The 14,825-nt window shown below is 35.5% G+C and overlaps 1 protein-coding gene across 1 annotated transcript in view; it reads right to left on the bottom strand.

Annotated features, from left to right (window-relative positions):
* Positions 1 to 14,446, bottom strand: part of LOC149563814 (uncharacterized) — an 88,613-nt gene extending 74,167 nt beyond the window's left edge. Inside the window, exon 1 of the mRNA XM_089826941.1 lies at positions 14,149 to 14,446. Coding sequence (XP_089683067.1) covers positions 14,149 to 14,376 — 228 coding nt within the window. The 5' untranslated portion in view covers positions 14,377 to 14,446. The remainder of the gene's footprint in view (positions 1 to 14,148) is intronic.
* Positions 14,447 to 14,825: the final 379 nt, after the last annotated feature.

Here is a 14,825-nt window from a genome sequence, read left to right as displayed (position 1 = left end):
TAAATAATAATTATTACACTAACACCCCCCCTTAAGTGCAACTTAGGGGAATGCACTTAAGCTCACAAAAGTTATGATGAAATGCATAATGGGTCCCGGCTACTAGGCCATGTTAGGTACCCAAATACAAATGCAATGAAATGCAATGCAATCTATCTGAAAACAGAGAAAAAGGGAAAACCTCATGGGAAAAACCCTCCCCCAAAAAGAGAGATAAGTACAATAAAACAAGATGCATGTATGGATGGAGTAATCAAGACCCCCCCATTATGATATACATCATGCATATACAATAGAGAATCCCTCCATGAAATCCCCGCCTTAGTGAAGGATCTCCTAATGATGAGTGCTTGAAGACAAAAGAAAATCCAATGCCTACAAACAACATTTCTCCCTTTAGGAAGAAGATAAACCAAGTATAGGTGCAAATATGCTTCCCACTTTGGATAGGAAAATGGAAGAGGGATCCATATGTAGTATGGTGTGGATGTTGCTGGATGTTGCCTCTGAAGTCTGCTCATATGTCGACAAGTCCTTGATGAATGTAGATGCCAAGAACCAATTTGGTGGATGCCCAAAAGAAGGTGGCAAACAAGGCAAAATGTCCATGTATGAAGCTAAATCAACCTCCAAAGACAATGAAGCATCCTGATGGGAAAATGTAAGAAGAGAAGCAATGTCGCCTCCCCTCAATGATGAATGCACACCCATGATAGAAGCTCCTTGACGACTGAAGAAGCTGCACAATGAAAACTGAATGATGTTCCTCCTTGTAGGAAGAAGTGGTGTCATAGGTGTAGTGGAGAATGCTCCCCAACTAGTAGAAAGAATCCTCAGAAGATATGATATATGAGGAAACTGGAATACAATCTCCAAAGACCGATATGTCTCCTCTAAAGTGAAAGAGTCCTCCTCCATCTGTTGTAAAGAAGTGTCCACAATCATGTCAGTCTCAAGAGACAACTCAAGTGGTTGAGGGTCAGAGTGTTCCCTAGCAACAAGTGAAGAAGAAGTCTCCTCAACAAAGAGAAGATGGATGTCATCAATGATGTCTCCCACATTTTCAATATAAGACTCCACAAATAGCCCTGCAATGTCTAGAAGGAAGTCATCCCATGAAGCTGAAATAGGAAGACATTGTGTATCCTGTAGCATTGAATCAGGAGCATCTATGGCTGGAACAGGATCAATAGAAGCAACAGGAGCATCAAGAGGTACATTCTCAACTGGAGTTGAAGGTACCATAACTGGAGTGACTGGAGGTAGAATGTACTCTAGAAATGGAGGAACTGTTGGATCTCCATATGCTTTCCAAAGAGCCATCCAAATGTCATAAGGTTCAATGAGCTCTCCAATAACATCAAGGCAATAAGCATTAATACTAAAAAAATGACATCTAAAATTATTTTAACAAGTGTCGGATCATCAGAGTGTAGTTCTTTGGAACATAGATAAGGAAACACTTCCTTATGGTCTCTTCTTAGATGATCAATTATCAAGGCACTCCATTTGTGATAGTTCCTCTTTGTCAACCTCAGTCTAACACCAAACTAACATGTGAAACAAAACTCCATGAGATCAATAAATGTATGCACCCTCCAAAATGCAAAAATAATCAATCAACCCCCCCTAATGTATGATTTGGCACTTTATACTTAGTGCGATTACAATACGCCACTTTGCCAATCTAGGCCTTAGTGGACTTCTGATTTGGCTATTTACAACCTCCTCTTGGAGTTTTAAGTCTGGAACTAAGCAATGTAGCTCAGATATACAAGAATTTTGAAGCAATACAATGCAAAAAAAGGACCTTTTTTTGAAAGTGGTATTTTTGTCTACAGAAGCCTATAATCTGATTGCAGATCTGGAAAGTAGACGAAAAATTATTCACTTTCAAAAAAAACGGAACCTGATTATGTGTCCAAATGAGCCCGTACTAAGCTTTTAAAGTTGCAAAAATTGGGATTTGCGATTTGTAGAAAAATTCAAGAACAGAGATCTCAAACATCCTACACCAATGTGTAGATCAGGAAATTCTACCCCAAAACAAAAAAAATTGTTCAAAAAAAGGAGTCCGTATGAGAGAGATATCGCTGTTTGAAAATCACCTCAGTAATTATTTTTCCTGAATTGCCACCGTTGCACCTCCAAAAATCAATTGACTCTAGATATCCTCTCAGATGTCTGATTTTGATGAATCAAAAGTCAATTTGGGGGTTTTTTGCCCTTCTAAATATGATGCCAATATTTGATTAGCACCAGCAAGCTCCAATCTTGTCCTGCAAAAAATCTATCCTCTACAGGCCTGATGGCCAAAAAAAATTCGAACAAAATATGCAAATCCGAAAAAAATGCAGAGAAATTGCAGAGACTGAAATAATAAAATATGCAGATCTGAAAATTAAATTCAGAGATCTCAAACAATCATACAAACTTTGCAAATCGGGCCTTTGGGTGTCAGTTTGCAAAAAAAATTTGCCTCAATTTTGACTATTGCCCATGATAGGCAAATTTATAGTCAAAATTCACCGAATCGACGCTCCGAACACAATGGTGAGGTCTATTTTGGCTCTAGACGCTCCCAATAACTGCGATACTCCGGATCTAAATCGAGGTCCTCAAAGAGGTGAAGCAAGAATGGTCTCCAATGGCTATGAAATGACGCCTCTATGGCTCTAATACCATGTAAGAATTTGGTATAGCTGTGATACCATGAAGAATTTGCCTTAGGGAAAAATGAAGCCAAGATCGAGAAGCACAAGACTAGTACAATATGGACCAAATAATGTATGATCAGAATAACAATATGAGAATGAATATCTGATTATCTTTGGATATTAGACCATTCGATAATAGATAATTAATGTATTGATTGATGATAATTACACTAGAAGTGTTTGTATATAAAGGCCTCTAAGATGACTAAGAGTTAGCAATATGATAAGCCTCACAACTAAGCACATGTCCACCAAGAGTGGATTATCCTCCATTGAGCACAGGAGTTAGTGCGATGATGAGAGGATAAGCCTACAAAGGTGTGTCACGTGCGATAATGAGAGGATAAGCCTACAAAGGTGTGTCATGTAAAATTATGTTGTAGACACCATGTGCTTAATTAAGAGTGGGAACAACTATGTTGCCTACATGACAACTCAGTTAATTATGCAAACTCTAGTGTTGTAGACACCATGTGCTAAATTAGAGTTGCTTACTCCTGTGTTGTCAACATGACAACTCATATGAGCATGCAAACTCCTAAGTGTCTAACCTAATAAATAATAAAATAATGCATTTATCCTAAGTAAACTTAAGTAAAGTGTAAATAATACTTATTTACACTTACAAACATATGATTGGAACATTTGATAATGACTATTTATGTGATGGATTTCATGGATTTGATATACATTTTGATGGGTTTCATGGATTTTATATATCTATGTCTTCTATTTCCTTCAGCTATTATTTAGTAATTTACCTTTGTACTTATGTAATCGATGTATATTTATGTATGTGATAAATTTACCTTCTATTTCATGATGTTATTGTGTCTTTAAGCTTTATTCAATAATGGGTGCATGGAATGTTCTTTAAATCCTAAAAAATCTCTACATTTCAAGGGTTTTGTCACTTTGTTGAGTCATTGTCGACTCACTAGCGAGTCCGAGCCGAGTCGAGAGTTGAATTACCCTTGCTGAGTCACTGGCGAGTCTAAGTCGAGTCACGAGTTGAATTACCCTTGTCGAGTCACTGGCGAGTCTAAGCCGGGTCACGAGTTGAGTTACTTTGGTCTAAAGGCTATGATCCAGCCACTCTAGAGCTAAATGCTGCGATTTGTACTCCTCCAATCCCCTGCCTCTCAAGGAGAGATTGTGACTGTGACAATTCCCTATGTCCATATCATAGAAACTTTCTAGGAAACAATCAAAACAGATCAATTACAATTCTTCCTAACAAAATTTGAATGAAAATTCAAACTAAGAGTTTGGAAAATAAAAATATCATATCATTTTTAAATAAACTTTCCGCCATAAAAACAATTAAAATCTACCCTGAGACCCAAAATAAATGCAACAGCCAAATCCTTCAAGGCAACCACTCCTAAGCATAGATGGCAAGCAATGTTCAACATGATGAGAGCTCATCCAACCAAATGACAAAGCTCCCTACAATAACTCTTTCCATGCTTCAAGACGAGGAAGCCTTGCCCTGAAAGTATGCTTACTATAAAAATAACTGTATTCATTTCCTTTTTTTCAATGGAATCATTAGCCTTCACATGCCTTTTACTCTAGGCCATTGAATCAATCATTTGTGAGGAAAGCACAAGGTAAAAACACGAAGATTGAGATGTACTTTCGAGCACCCAGAGGAGCTGAATAGTTGTGTTACAGTTGAATCATATCTTATCTCAATTACACAGATTCATGGAATTCAGCCTACCTACTACCTATCAAATGATAAATCTAGAACTAGATAGATTGCAGGACACTGAACGAGGGACAGAAGTCATAATAATGCCAAAAGATTATTTCTTCATTTTCTAGAATCTCTAGTATAAAGATATCATCTTTGAATGGAAAGGTTAGATTGGTCACAAATTTTCAACGGTATGCTTCAAAGTTCAAACCTATGGAAGAAACGGCCCACTTTTTCTGGGTTTTTTTTTTTGTGTGTTTGCAATTGAACTTTTTCAGATTGTAATAAAAAAGTGATGGTGATGTGAACTCATTTTGAGGAGAATAGGGGGACTCCAGGAGCAGAGACATTTTCCCATGTATCCCTGATCTTAAATGGTTGCCCAGAAGTCAATTTTAAGAGAAGATAAGTTAGAAAAAAAGGAGACCTCAGTAGCATTTTTGTAAATGAGGAAGCACATTATAATTGTTTAAACCAAGTAAATATACTCGTAGTGTTCCAGAGGATTAACAATAGTTCAAGAGTTCTCTTCTAAAGTTTTCTACAGCAAGAGAGTTTTTTCCCTGTAAAATAATTGTGTCTTCGGTAGGATACATGTTTCTTTTGTATTCCATTTCAATGTCATTCTGCATCTGTTTTTTCTACAGTCAGAAATTTCAGAGTTCTCAGATTCTACTTTGATATGACTTTCCAGTGTCTTTCTTCACACAAAGTTACGAATGTTGGATAATATTGTAATTTTGGAAAATATACGTTCGATGAATTGTGCCTGCTCATGGAATAACAAATTAAGGAACACTATTGTAGTACATTCTATTCAAAACTAAATCATATTATCATGTTTTAACAGTTACAACACTGCCTTTGTCCTTCCATGTTGCCATGGCAGTCAGGCCATATTGCGTTCTATCCCTATGATTTCTTCAGGTCTCTAACACAAGAAGCATTGAGACCTAACCCAAAGCCAAATGAACAAATTAATCAGTTTGAGATCTTTTGCTCATTCCAAAAGTTGTGTCCAAGAAATCTTTTTCTGGAGGTAACTTGATTTCACTGCTAGAGTGCCAGTACAGTTTGTATATGTGGTATGTGAATGCAATGAGGATAATTAATGATGTGCACACTATTACAATAATAGATAAGTCGTCTATTATTAGTTAATGGTTATCTATTGTAAATATCTAGTTAGCTTTAGTTAGCTTTCACTTTTTTAGCTTTATCTGTTAGAATAGAATATTTCTATTCTTTTTGATAGTTTCCTAAGGAAACATCACTTTATTCTTTTGTATAAATTGACCTCTTGGTCTCTATTAATAATAAACAAGTATTTTACCAATTACTTCCGTAATATGGTATCAGAGCTAATATTTGAAGTTTTTTCGAAAATTTTATAATTTCTTTTTTGAAATTATTTGCTTCAAAATTTTCGAAATTTTTTCTGCAATTTCTCAAAAACCCATCTAGGGTTTTTCGTTTTTTGAAGAATTCGTGTGTTCACTGTCATTTTTCAGCTGCTGAAAATCGCAAATCTGGAGGTTGATTTTCTGCAACTCGGATCCTCATCATATCTGAAAATCGCGAGCTAGGGTTTCAGTTTTGGCATCTATTTTTCTGCAATCAAGGAATAGCGTTTTTGAGGGTGAAATCACAGTTTTTTATGCTAAAATCTCTTTGCCTATGCTGTCTCAGGCAAAAACGCCCCTATTCTGATCAAAATTGTCTTTTTCAGACCTGCAAACACCATTTTTCTGTTGCTTTGACCTTCAAATCTGCCGACTGGTTTTTTGGCTTGAAACCCTAATTTTTGGGGTCAGAAATTTTTTTTTGTTTGCAAATTCTTGTTGTCCATTTTTTCTGGGTGCCTTGATTTTCGAGCCAGCGGATTCAAAAAACAATAGCATATTCCTTCTAGGTTTTTCGAGCTCTCTTCTGGGTCACTGTAGAAGAGAGAGAAACTACTGGTGACATCTGCATATCCACAAGCATCCGACGAAGCCAAACAGCTTCACATCCTGCCTTATCAGTCCCTCTGTATTCAGCCTCTGTAGAAGAGAGAGAAACTGCTTGTTGCTTCCATTAGGTCCACCTGATGGGAGGGCTCCAGTAGCTCCTGCAGCTCCAGTTATTCCAGTGATACGTATACATACTCCTCCGGCTTCTCCTGCAGGATCACCTCATTTTGAAGATGCTTCACCTAAGTTTGATCCAGCTTCTTTTGATGCGGATCCTGCTGATCAAGCATCTCCTAGTACTACTGTTGGTCCTTCTCCTATCCGGCCTAAGTGGTGGGCTAAGACGATTGCTGATCTTCATGATGATGAGCTCGTAGATGGGAGAACTGCTCAGAAAAAGAGCAATACTACAGATTCTGTTAACTTTGCTCTTATGGCCAACATTCACAGTGTGTTTGAACCTCAAACATATTCTGAGGCTAAAGGAATTTCAGAGTGGGAACAGGCCATGACATCTGAACACCAGAGCCTACTGAAGAACAACACTTGGGTCCTTTCTGATCTTCCACTTGGGAAGAAACCCATTGGCTGCAAATGGGTCTACAAAATCAAATACAAATCAAATGGTACTTTGGATAAGTACAAAGCTCATTTAGTGGCAAAGGGCTTTTCTCAGCGTCAAGGCATTGATTATGAGGAGACCTTCGCTCCTACTGCAAAGATGAGCACTATCAGATTAGTCCTAGCCGTGGCAGCACAGTTTGGCTAGAAGGTCCATCAAATGGACGTAAAGAGTGCTTTCCTGAATGGTGATCTCCATGAAGAGGTCTACATGATGTAGCCTCCTGGTTTCAAGGTTGCTGGTAAAGACCATCAAGTTCTCAAATTAGTAAAAGCTCTCTATGGTTTGAAGCAGGCCCCTAGGGGCATGGTACATCAAGATTGATGAGTACCTCAGTGATCAAGGCTTCAAGAGGAGTTCTCCAGACTCAAATTTGTACATCAAGACTACTAACAGTGACATCATCCTTCTGGTTATCTATGTGGATGATCTGATCATCACTGGCAGTTCGGCATCTTTGATTCAGGGAATCAAACAAAACTTATGCCAGTCTTTTGATATGACTGACCTTGGGCTCATACATTATTGCCTAGGTGTTGAAGTTTGGCAACAATCTTCTGGTATATTCATCTCTCAATCCAAATATGCCAAGGCCCTGTTAGACAAATTCTGAATGCAGGATTGCAAACCTACATCTACACCTATGGAGAAAGGTCTCAAGTTATCAGCAAAGTTTGATTCTCCTTCTGTTGATGATACTACATACAAGCAACTAGTAGGTAGCCTCATCTACCTCTCTACTACTAGGCCTAATATTAGCTTCGCAATCAACTATATTTCACGCTTTATGACAGCTCCTAAGGCTGATCATTGGATGGCAGCAAAGCGTGTGCTTTGTTATGTGAAGGGCACTTCAAATTATGGACTTCTATACTCTCGAAGTTCTAATCCTAAACTCAGTGAGTTCACAGATTCAAATTGGGCAAGTTCTGTTGATGATAAAAAGTAAACATCTGGATATGTGTTCATTTGGGATCCAGTGCAGTCACATGGACCAGCAAGAAGCAACAAGCAATTTCTCTCTCTTCTACAGAGGTTGAATACAAAGGGACTGTTAAGGCAAGATGTGAAGCTGTTTGGCTTCGTCGGATGCTTGGGGATATGCAGATGTCACCAGCAGGACCGACTACTCTATTTGTTGATAACGAAGGTGTTATCAAATTAGCACGAAATCCAATCTTCCATGAACGAACCAAGCATGTGGATGTTTATTGTCATTACATATGACAGCTGGTTGAAGACGAGACTATTGATCTGCAGTATGTTCCTACCACAGATCAGACTGCAGACATTCTCACCAAGCCTCTTGGTCCTGATAAGTTTGTCAAATTTAGAGGATAGCTTGGTGTTCTAGATAGATTAACCATTAAGGGAGAGTATTACAATAATAGATAAGTCGTCTATTATTGGTTAATGGTTATCTATTGTAAATATCTAGTTAGCTTTAGTTAGCTTTCACTTTTTTAGCTTTATCTATTAGAATAGAATATTTCTATTCTTTTTTATAGTTTCCTAAGGAAACATCGCTTTATTCTTTTGTATAAATTGACCTCTTGGTCTCTGTTAATAATAAGCAAGTATTTTACCAATTACTTCCGTAATACACACCACCATATGGAACGAAATGGATGTGACTTACTATCTGGTGCAATAACATGGTTGACTGTATAACTTTGAAAAGGATAAAATTCTAAATAGTAAATACTATGTTCCACAGTGTTTTAGATAGGGACCGTGGGATGGCTGGGGATGCAGTTCGGGCAGGGCATCCTGAAGCCAATTTTGCAGGATGGTAGAAGATGGCAATATATGGGGGAGAGAGAGAGAGAGAGAGAGAGAGAGAGAGAGATTTAATAACACTGAACTATATGACATCAAAATTAAGACATTAGTAGCAGAGAAGCATTAATAAATATATCATGATAGCAGTATAAAAGGAACAAAAGCAAACATAGACAGCAGTGTTAAAGCAGTAAATATATATTATGATTCAGATTCATAGCTAATGATATCAGTTATATAACAGCTGGCACTATTTTTATTCTAATGAGGGAGTTTTTAAACAGTTTTATAACAGTTAACGGCTATATAAATTCCTCAGATTAATGACAGGATTTTAAAACAGTTGTTTTTGTTTTACTACATTATAAAAAATGACTTGCCATCAGAGATCTGGATGTCCCTGTGATTTTGAAGAGACCTCTCAGCCATCACCACTTACCTTGGGGATGGCCAAAGGACATCCCCTGCCATGTTCATATTTGACAAATATAAAATCCGAAAAAGTTTAGCTGAAATTAAATAGAACAAAAGAGAGTGCGAATAAATTCAATAAGTATAAATCTTATCTAAATATTTTAAATACATTAAAGTAAAATTATCGAAGATCTATAAAATATTTTTTAAAATACCTACATAAATATAATATAAATCAACACACACAGATATATATAATTCATAGCATACTCAAATAACCAAAACTGTGAATAAAGAAAGTCATGTTAACAAAGGGGCCAAATAGATGATGGAAGGGAAAAACAATGCAAATATAAATATAATCAAGAAAATGTATCAAACATAATGACGGACTAATATTGTAAGAATCTGCCTCAAACTCTGATACCATGTAAGAATTTGTCTAATGCAACTAGTGACATGTCACGATCTAGAAGCTCAAGAGATAGCACAAGAGAGATGTACAAAATAATGATCAATTGATTAATGCTCAATGCCTAATTGTTCAAATATTCAGATTCAGATGCAATGCATGTAGAAGTGTCTAAATATATAAGCAATGAATGATAACTAGAAGTTAGTAAGCGATAAGCATACCAACTAAGCACATGTCCACCAAAGGTGGATTATCCTCTATTGCGCATGAAAGTATGTGCAACAATGAAAGGATAAGAACACAAACGTGTATCACATAAAGAGAGGTGGGAGACAACATGTGCTTGTTAACTTTTTAATCTCTGCAAATGTACTAACGATTGTGATTGTAATTGATTGTTTTCCAAATGCATATTGAATGACTTATAAATATGAGAGGAAGAGACATGTTTCTTGTGGTTAATCATCATTAGATATAAATAACATATTAACAATAATATAATATATATATATATATATATATATGATGATTTACCAACAACAGTGAATCTCATGATCGAATCAATCTGACTATAACTACATACTTAACACTCCTTAGTTAGAGAGGATTGATATATAACACATTATGCTTTTGAGTATATGAAGAGATATTCCTAGAATGACATATTAAGGATATCAACATGAATCCATCAACAGACATATATATATATATATATATATATATATATATATATATATATATTAACATATTTAACATATGGAATTTACTTCAATTCACTGAGTCTAAATTTCTCAACACTCCCTCTTTAGTAAAGAGGGAATTGAAGAAAATATAAAACGCGATTAAATGCCACCTTAAGTGTGGCCTATGATAGATTTATGTTATGGTGTTCGGCAAGATCCGGCCTAAAGAACCATAACAAATGATTTTCATGATGTCCGGCAAAATCCAGCCTAATAACCATGATGAATATTAATGTGTCCGGCAAAATCCGGCCTAATAACAATGACACCAATAATTTCCATGGTGTCTAGCAAGATCCGGCCTAATAACCATGATGGATATCAATGTGTCCAACAAAATCTAGTCTAATAATAATGACACCAATAATTTTCATGGTGTCCGCAAGATCCATCCTAATAACCATGATGGATATCAATGTGTCCGGCAAAATTCAGCCTAATAACAATGACACCAATAATTTTCATGGTGTCCCGTAAGATCCGACCTAATAAACATTATAACACTTGCTCCAACACATTTTGGTGTTAGGAGATAAGTCTACTATTGATAAGATTGTCACCTTACAATAGTTACCTTCAGTTCGCTATCATAAATTCCAGCACACTAGGACAACAACTTAATGAAGTTTGTTATGATAACAAGTCCTGTTATTGATAAGATCATCACCTTTCAATAACTCCCCTCTAAATATATATATCAATGAAAGATCGTCATCCTTCATGACATAATTATAACAGCATCATGCAGTGACTCACATGATATCCACCATGAACCAAGTCAGAGGGGGTGGAACAAAGGCTTTCATCTCATACTTCTCTCTCATAGAGGAGAGTGCATTATAAAGAATTTCTCTTAGAACTTCTCCTCATAGAGAAGATATCCAAGTGCGCTCTTTGTCACAATCCAAGGTGGGGTTGAGGGGCAACACCCCCAAAGGCTCAAATGCATTTATGATTGTAAAAGGCGTTGGCTGCTATTTTTCTATTGGACCACTTATTCTAGCCCTAATTTTGTAAGCAGCAAAAAGCTTGTATAAAATGGCTTAGGGTTAACGATTTCATAATGTATGATGAGATTGTAGCTTCTTCCAGTGGTATTGAATTGTGAGGGATTGTGGATTGTAATCACTGGATAATAATAGTATTGGACTTGTTGTTGGTGGACGTAGTCCAGGGATTGGGTGAACCATGTTAAATCTTTGTGTTTTGTGTTCTCTTCTGTGCAATTTATTATTTTCTGATATTGGTTATATTTGCATGTAATTGTTATTTATGTTCGTAATTAATCCTAACATATTTTGGGAGAGCCAATTATAACGATATTAGATAGTTTCTATTATCTCTATTTAGTATATGATGATTATCTATTGTAATTTTTTGTAAATATTAGAATGTTTCTAATATTTAGTTTTTTTGTTTCTAGAATAGAACGTTTCTATTCTTTACGATTGTTTCTTAAGGAAACATCGTTCAGTCTCTTGTATAAATTGATCTCTTAATCACTGTTAATATCAAAAAAATATTTTCCAATTACTTTGTAATATGGTATCAGAGCCAACACTATAAATTTTTTTGAAAATAATTATAATTTCTTGGTTAAAATTATCTACCTTTTATTTTTAAAATTATTTACATGCATATTTGCTTCCAACTATCTCTATAATCCGACTAGGGTTTATGTTCTGAGAGATCTGAATCTGCCGACTTTTGATTCTTGGTGACTTTTTTGATATCTCAACTAAGTTATCGTCTTTTTTTGTTGGGGTTGAGCCAGCCAATCCAAAATTTGACAAAATATTATTTCTAGGTTTTTTGAGCTCTCTTCAAGGTGACCCTTCAAATTTTCTAGGTCTCTACTTTTGGAGGGGTGCATGTACTTGCTTGTTTGTTTAATGTACTTGTATGTTGTTTGCATGTGTTGCTTTATCATGCAAAGTCTCGTGTTTTGCCTCCCTTAAAAATTCTGGTGGGTTTTCATAAAAAAATTTCCTGAAAAAAAAAATTCTGATGAGTTTTCAAAAAAAAATTCTCTAAAATTTTTTTTTCTTATGGGTTTCTATAAATTTTGCCTTAAAATTTTCTGATTTTGTAAATTGCAAAGTTGTGTGAGATTCTTTTGTGGGTTTGTTATTTTTTCCTCAAAATTTATATGTTGGGTTTTACCATTTTTCCTAAAATTCGAAGCTTTGCATTCAGGTTTTGATTGCTTTTTCACCTCAAAAATCATGTCAGGTTTTGATTTTTTTTCAACTCAAAAATCTTGTCGGGTTTTGATTGATTTTTCACTCAAAAATCATGTTGGGTTTTGATTGATTTATCACCTCAAAAATTATGTTGGGTTTTGATTGATTTTTCACCTCAAAAATCATGTTGGGTTTTGATTGATTTTTCACCCAAAAGATTGTGTTTAGTTGTTTTCAATTTTCTCCTAAAAATCATGGCTTTTTGTGGTTTCTTTTGGAGCATTATGCTCACCTGCAAAGTTTTGGAGCATTCTCCAAAGTACCATCAGCAGTCTTCTTAACGGACATCATCTGCTCCAAATTCAAATGGCTCCAAGAAAATGAACAATCAATGCAATTATTGCCACAAGTTTAGGCACATGAAGGTTGAATGTCAGAAGCGCTTAGCTGCCCTATTAGGCAATCTAGTTCGCAACCCACAACAAACAATGCAAAGCACTTCGACAGACAAAATCTATCTTTTACATTTTTTTGACAGCTTCATGCTTTGGATAGATTAACTATATCTGTTTAGTATCTAATGGTTATCTATTGTAATCTTCTATAAATATTAGAATGTAATATTTAGCTTTATGTTTCTAGAACAGAATGTTTCTCTTCTTTACGATTGTTTCTTAAGGAAACACTGTTCAGTCTCTTGCATAGATTGATCTCTTGATCATTGTTAATATCAAGAAAATATTTTCCAATTACTTCATAATACTGATTACATGTTTAAGGTCAGCCAATTGTGTGAGCCATCTTCCATGAGTAGCAATTTACACAAACCAACCCCTGATGAAATCAATCTGGGAGCTATCTTTAATAAGTGTACGCATAATGCAACGCCTCATGAAAAATGACTTATGCATGGCCTTATTATTAAGAAAGTGGATTTTTTATTAACTGCATTCAATTACTCTAAAATTAATGTTCTCAAAATTAATGTCCCGTAAAACTGCTGTAATAGCCTGGAGCTCTTTACATGTTTAAGGTCAGCCAATTGTGCGAGCCATCCTCCATGAGTAGCAGTTTACCTAAACCAACCCCTGATGAACTCAAATGCATGTTGAATGTAAAGTCAATCTGGGAGCTATCTTTAATGAGCGTACGCATGATGCAACCCCTCGTGAAAAATGACTTACGCAAGGTTATTAAGAAATTTGGTTTTTAATTAACTGCATTCAATTACCCTAAAATTAATGTTCTCAAAATTAGTGTCACCGTAAAACTGCTGTAATAGCCTGGAGCTCTTTACTCGTAATGTTTATATTATTGGGTATTCACATCACAGTGCGATTGATAATCTGTCATGATTTCACAGTCGAACAAATGTAAATCCAATTTAGGATTTTGACAGGAATACGAATTTATTTCTTTCATTACTTTCTTTGATAAGATATATTACCAATTGAGTATTTCATTGTTTAAAATTTACACATAATTACTATCATGTATACAGTGTTTATTTTATTTGTTTCCGGCTTCCAAAGTATGCAATTGTCCATCACAATAATGAAAACCCCGTGACTGGGAAATGAGATAGGAGAAATAGACACTGAAGGAAAATGAGACTCACTTGAGAGGTAACGAGATGGCAGCCTCTTTTCTTGGGAGGAAGAGAAATTGTTTTCTGCGCCCAGTTGGACCCCATGATCTCGGCTGTGCTTAAACCTGCAAATTCTTTTACAGAATTATGGTTTTCGTCTTCATGGCAAATTTGAGGGTTTGAGGTTGAAAATGTATATGTATTTTGAAGGGCGAAAACAAACGGGATTAATATAATAAGAATGGGGAGGGTTAACATTTCAATATTTCTCAAAGGCCCGTTTGGTTGCTCATATAGGTAGGTATTCTCAGTTAGATAGGCATTTGAGTTACTAATTTCTTAAAATTTCTAATTCATAATTTGGATGCGTCACATCCGAGTTGAAATTCAATCTTCCACTTCAATAAGTGGAATTGGATGAATTCAAATTCTGATTCTAATTTCTCAAAAATGAGCATTGCAGGAGGATAAAATAAAATGTAACTTTTTTAAGCCTTCTTTACTTACTCTTTAAAATTGATATTAATTTTTTATCAAATTATTTTTTAGAATAATTGTATCTATTTGAATCAATGTTCCATCAGGAAAAAAATGGTAAAATCAATCTTGAATGGATTCAAAGATACATATCGACTTCCTTGTGATTTTGTAGCATATGAAGTTAATGGGTATCGTGATCCAAGATTGGTTTGCAATAGTTGGTTTTA

The sequence above is a fragment of the Cupressus sempervirens genome, chromosome 4, assembly GCF_028749045.1.
Source record: "Cupressus sempervirens isolate cs-2001-9-10 chromosome 4, ASM2874904v1, whole genome shotgun sequence".
Classification (NCBI taxonomy): Eukaryota; Viridiplantae; Streptophyta; class Pinopsida; order Cupressales; family Cupressaceae; genus Cupressus; species Cupressus sempervirens.
This window is presented reverse-complemented; position numbering and strand designations above follow the sequence as displayed.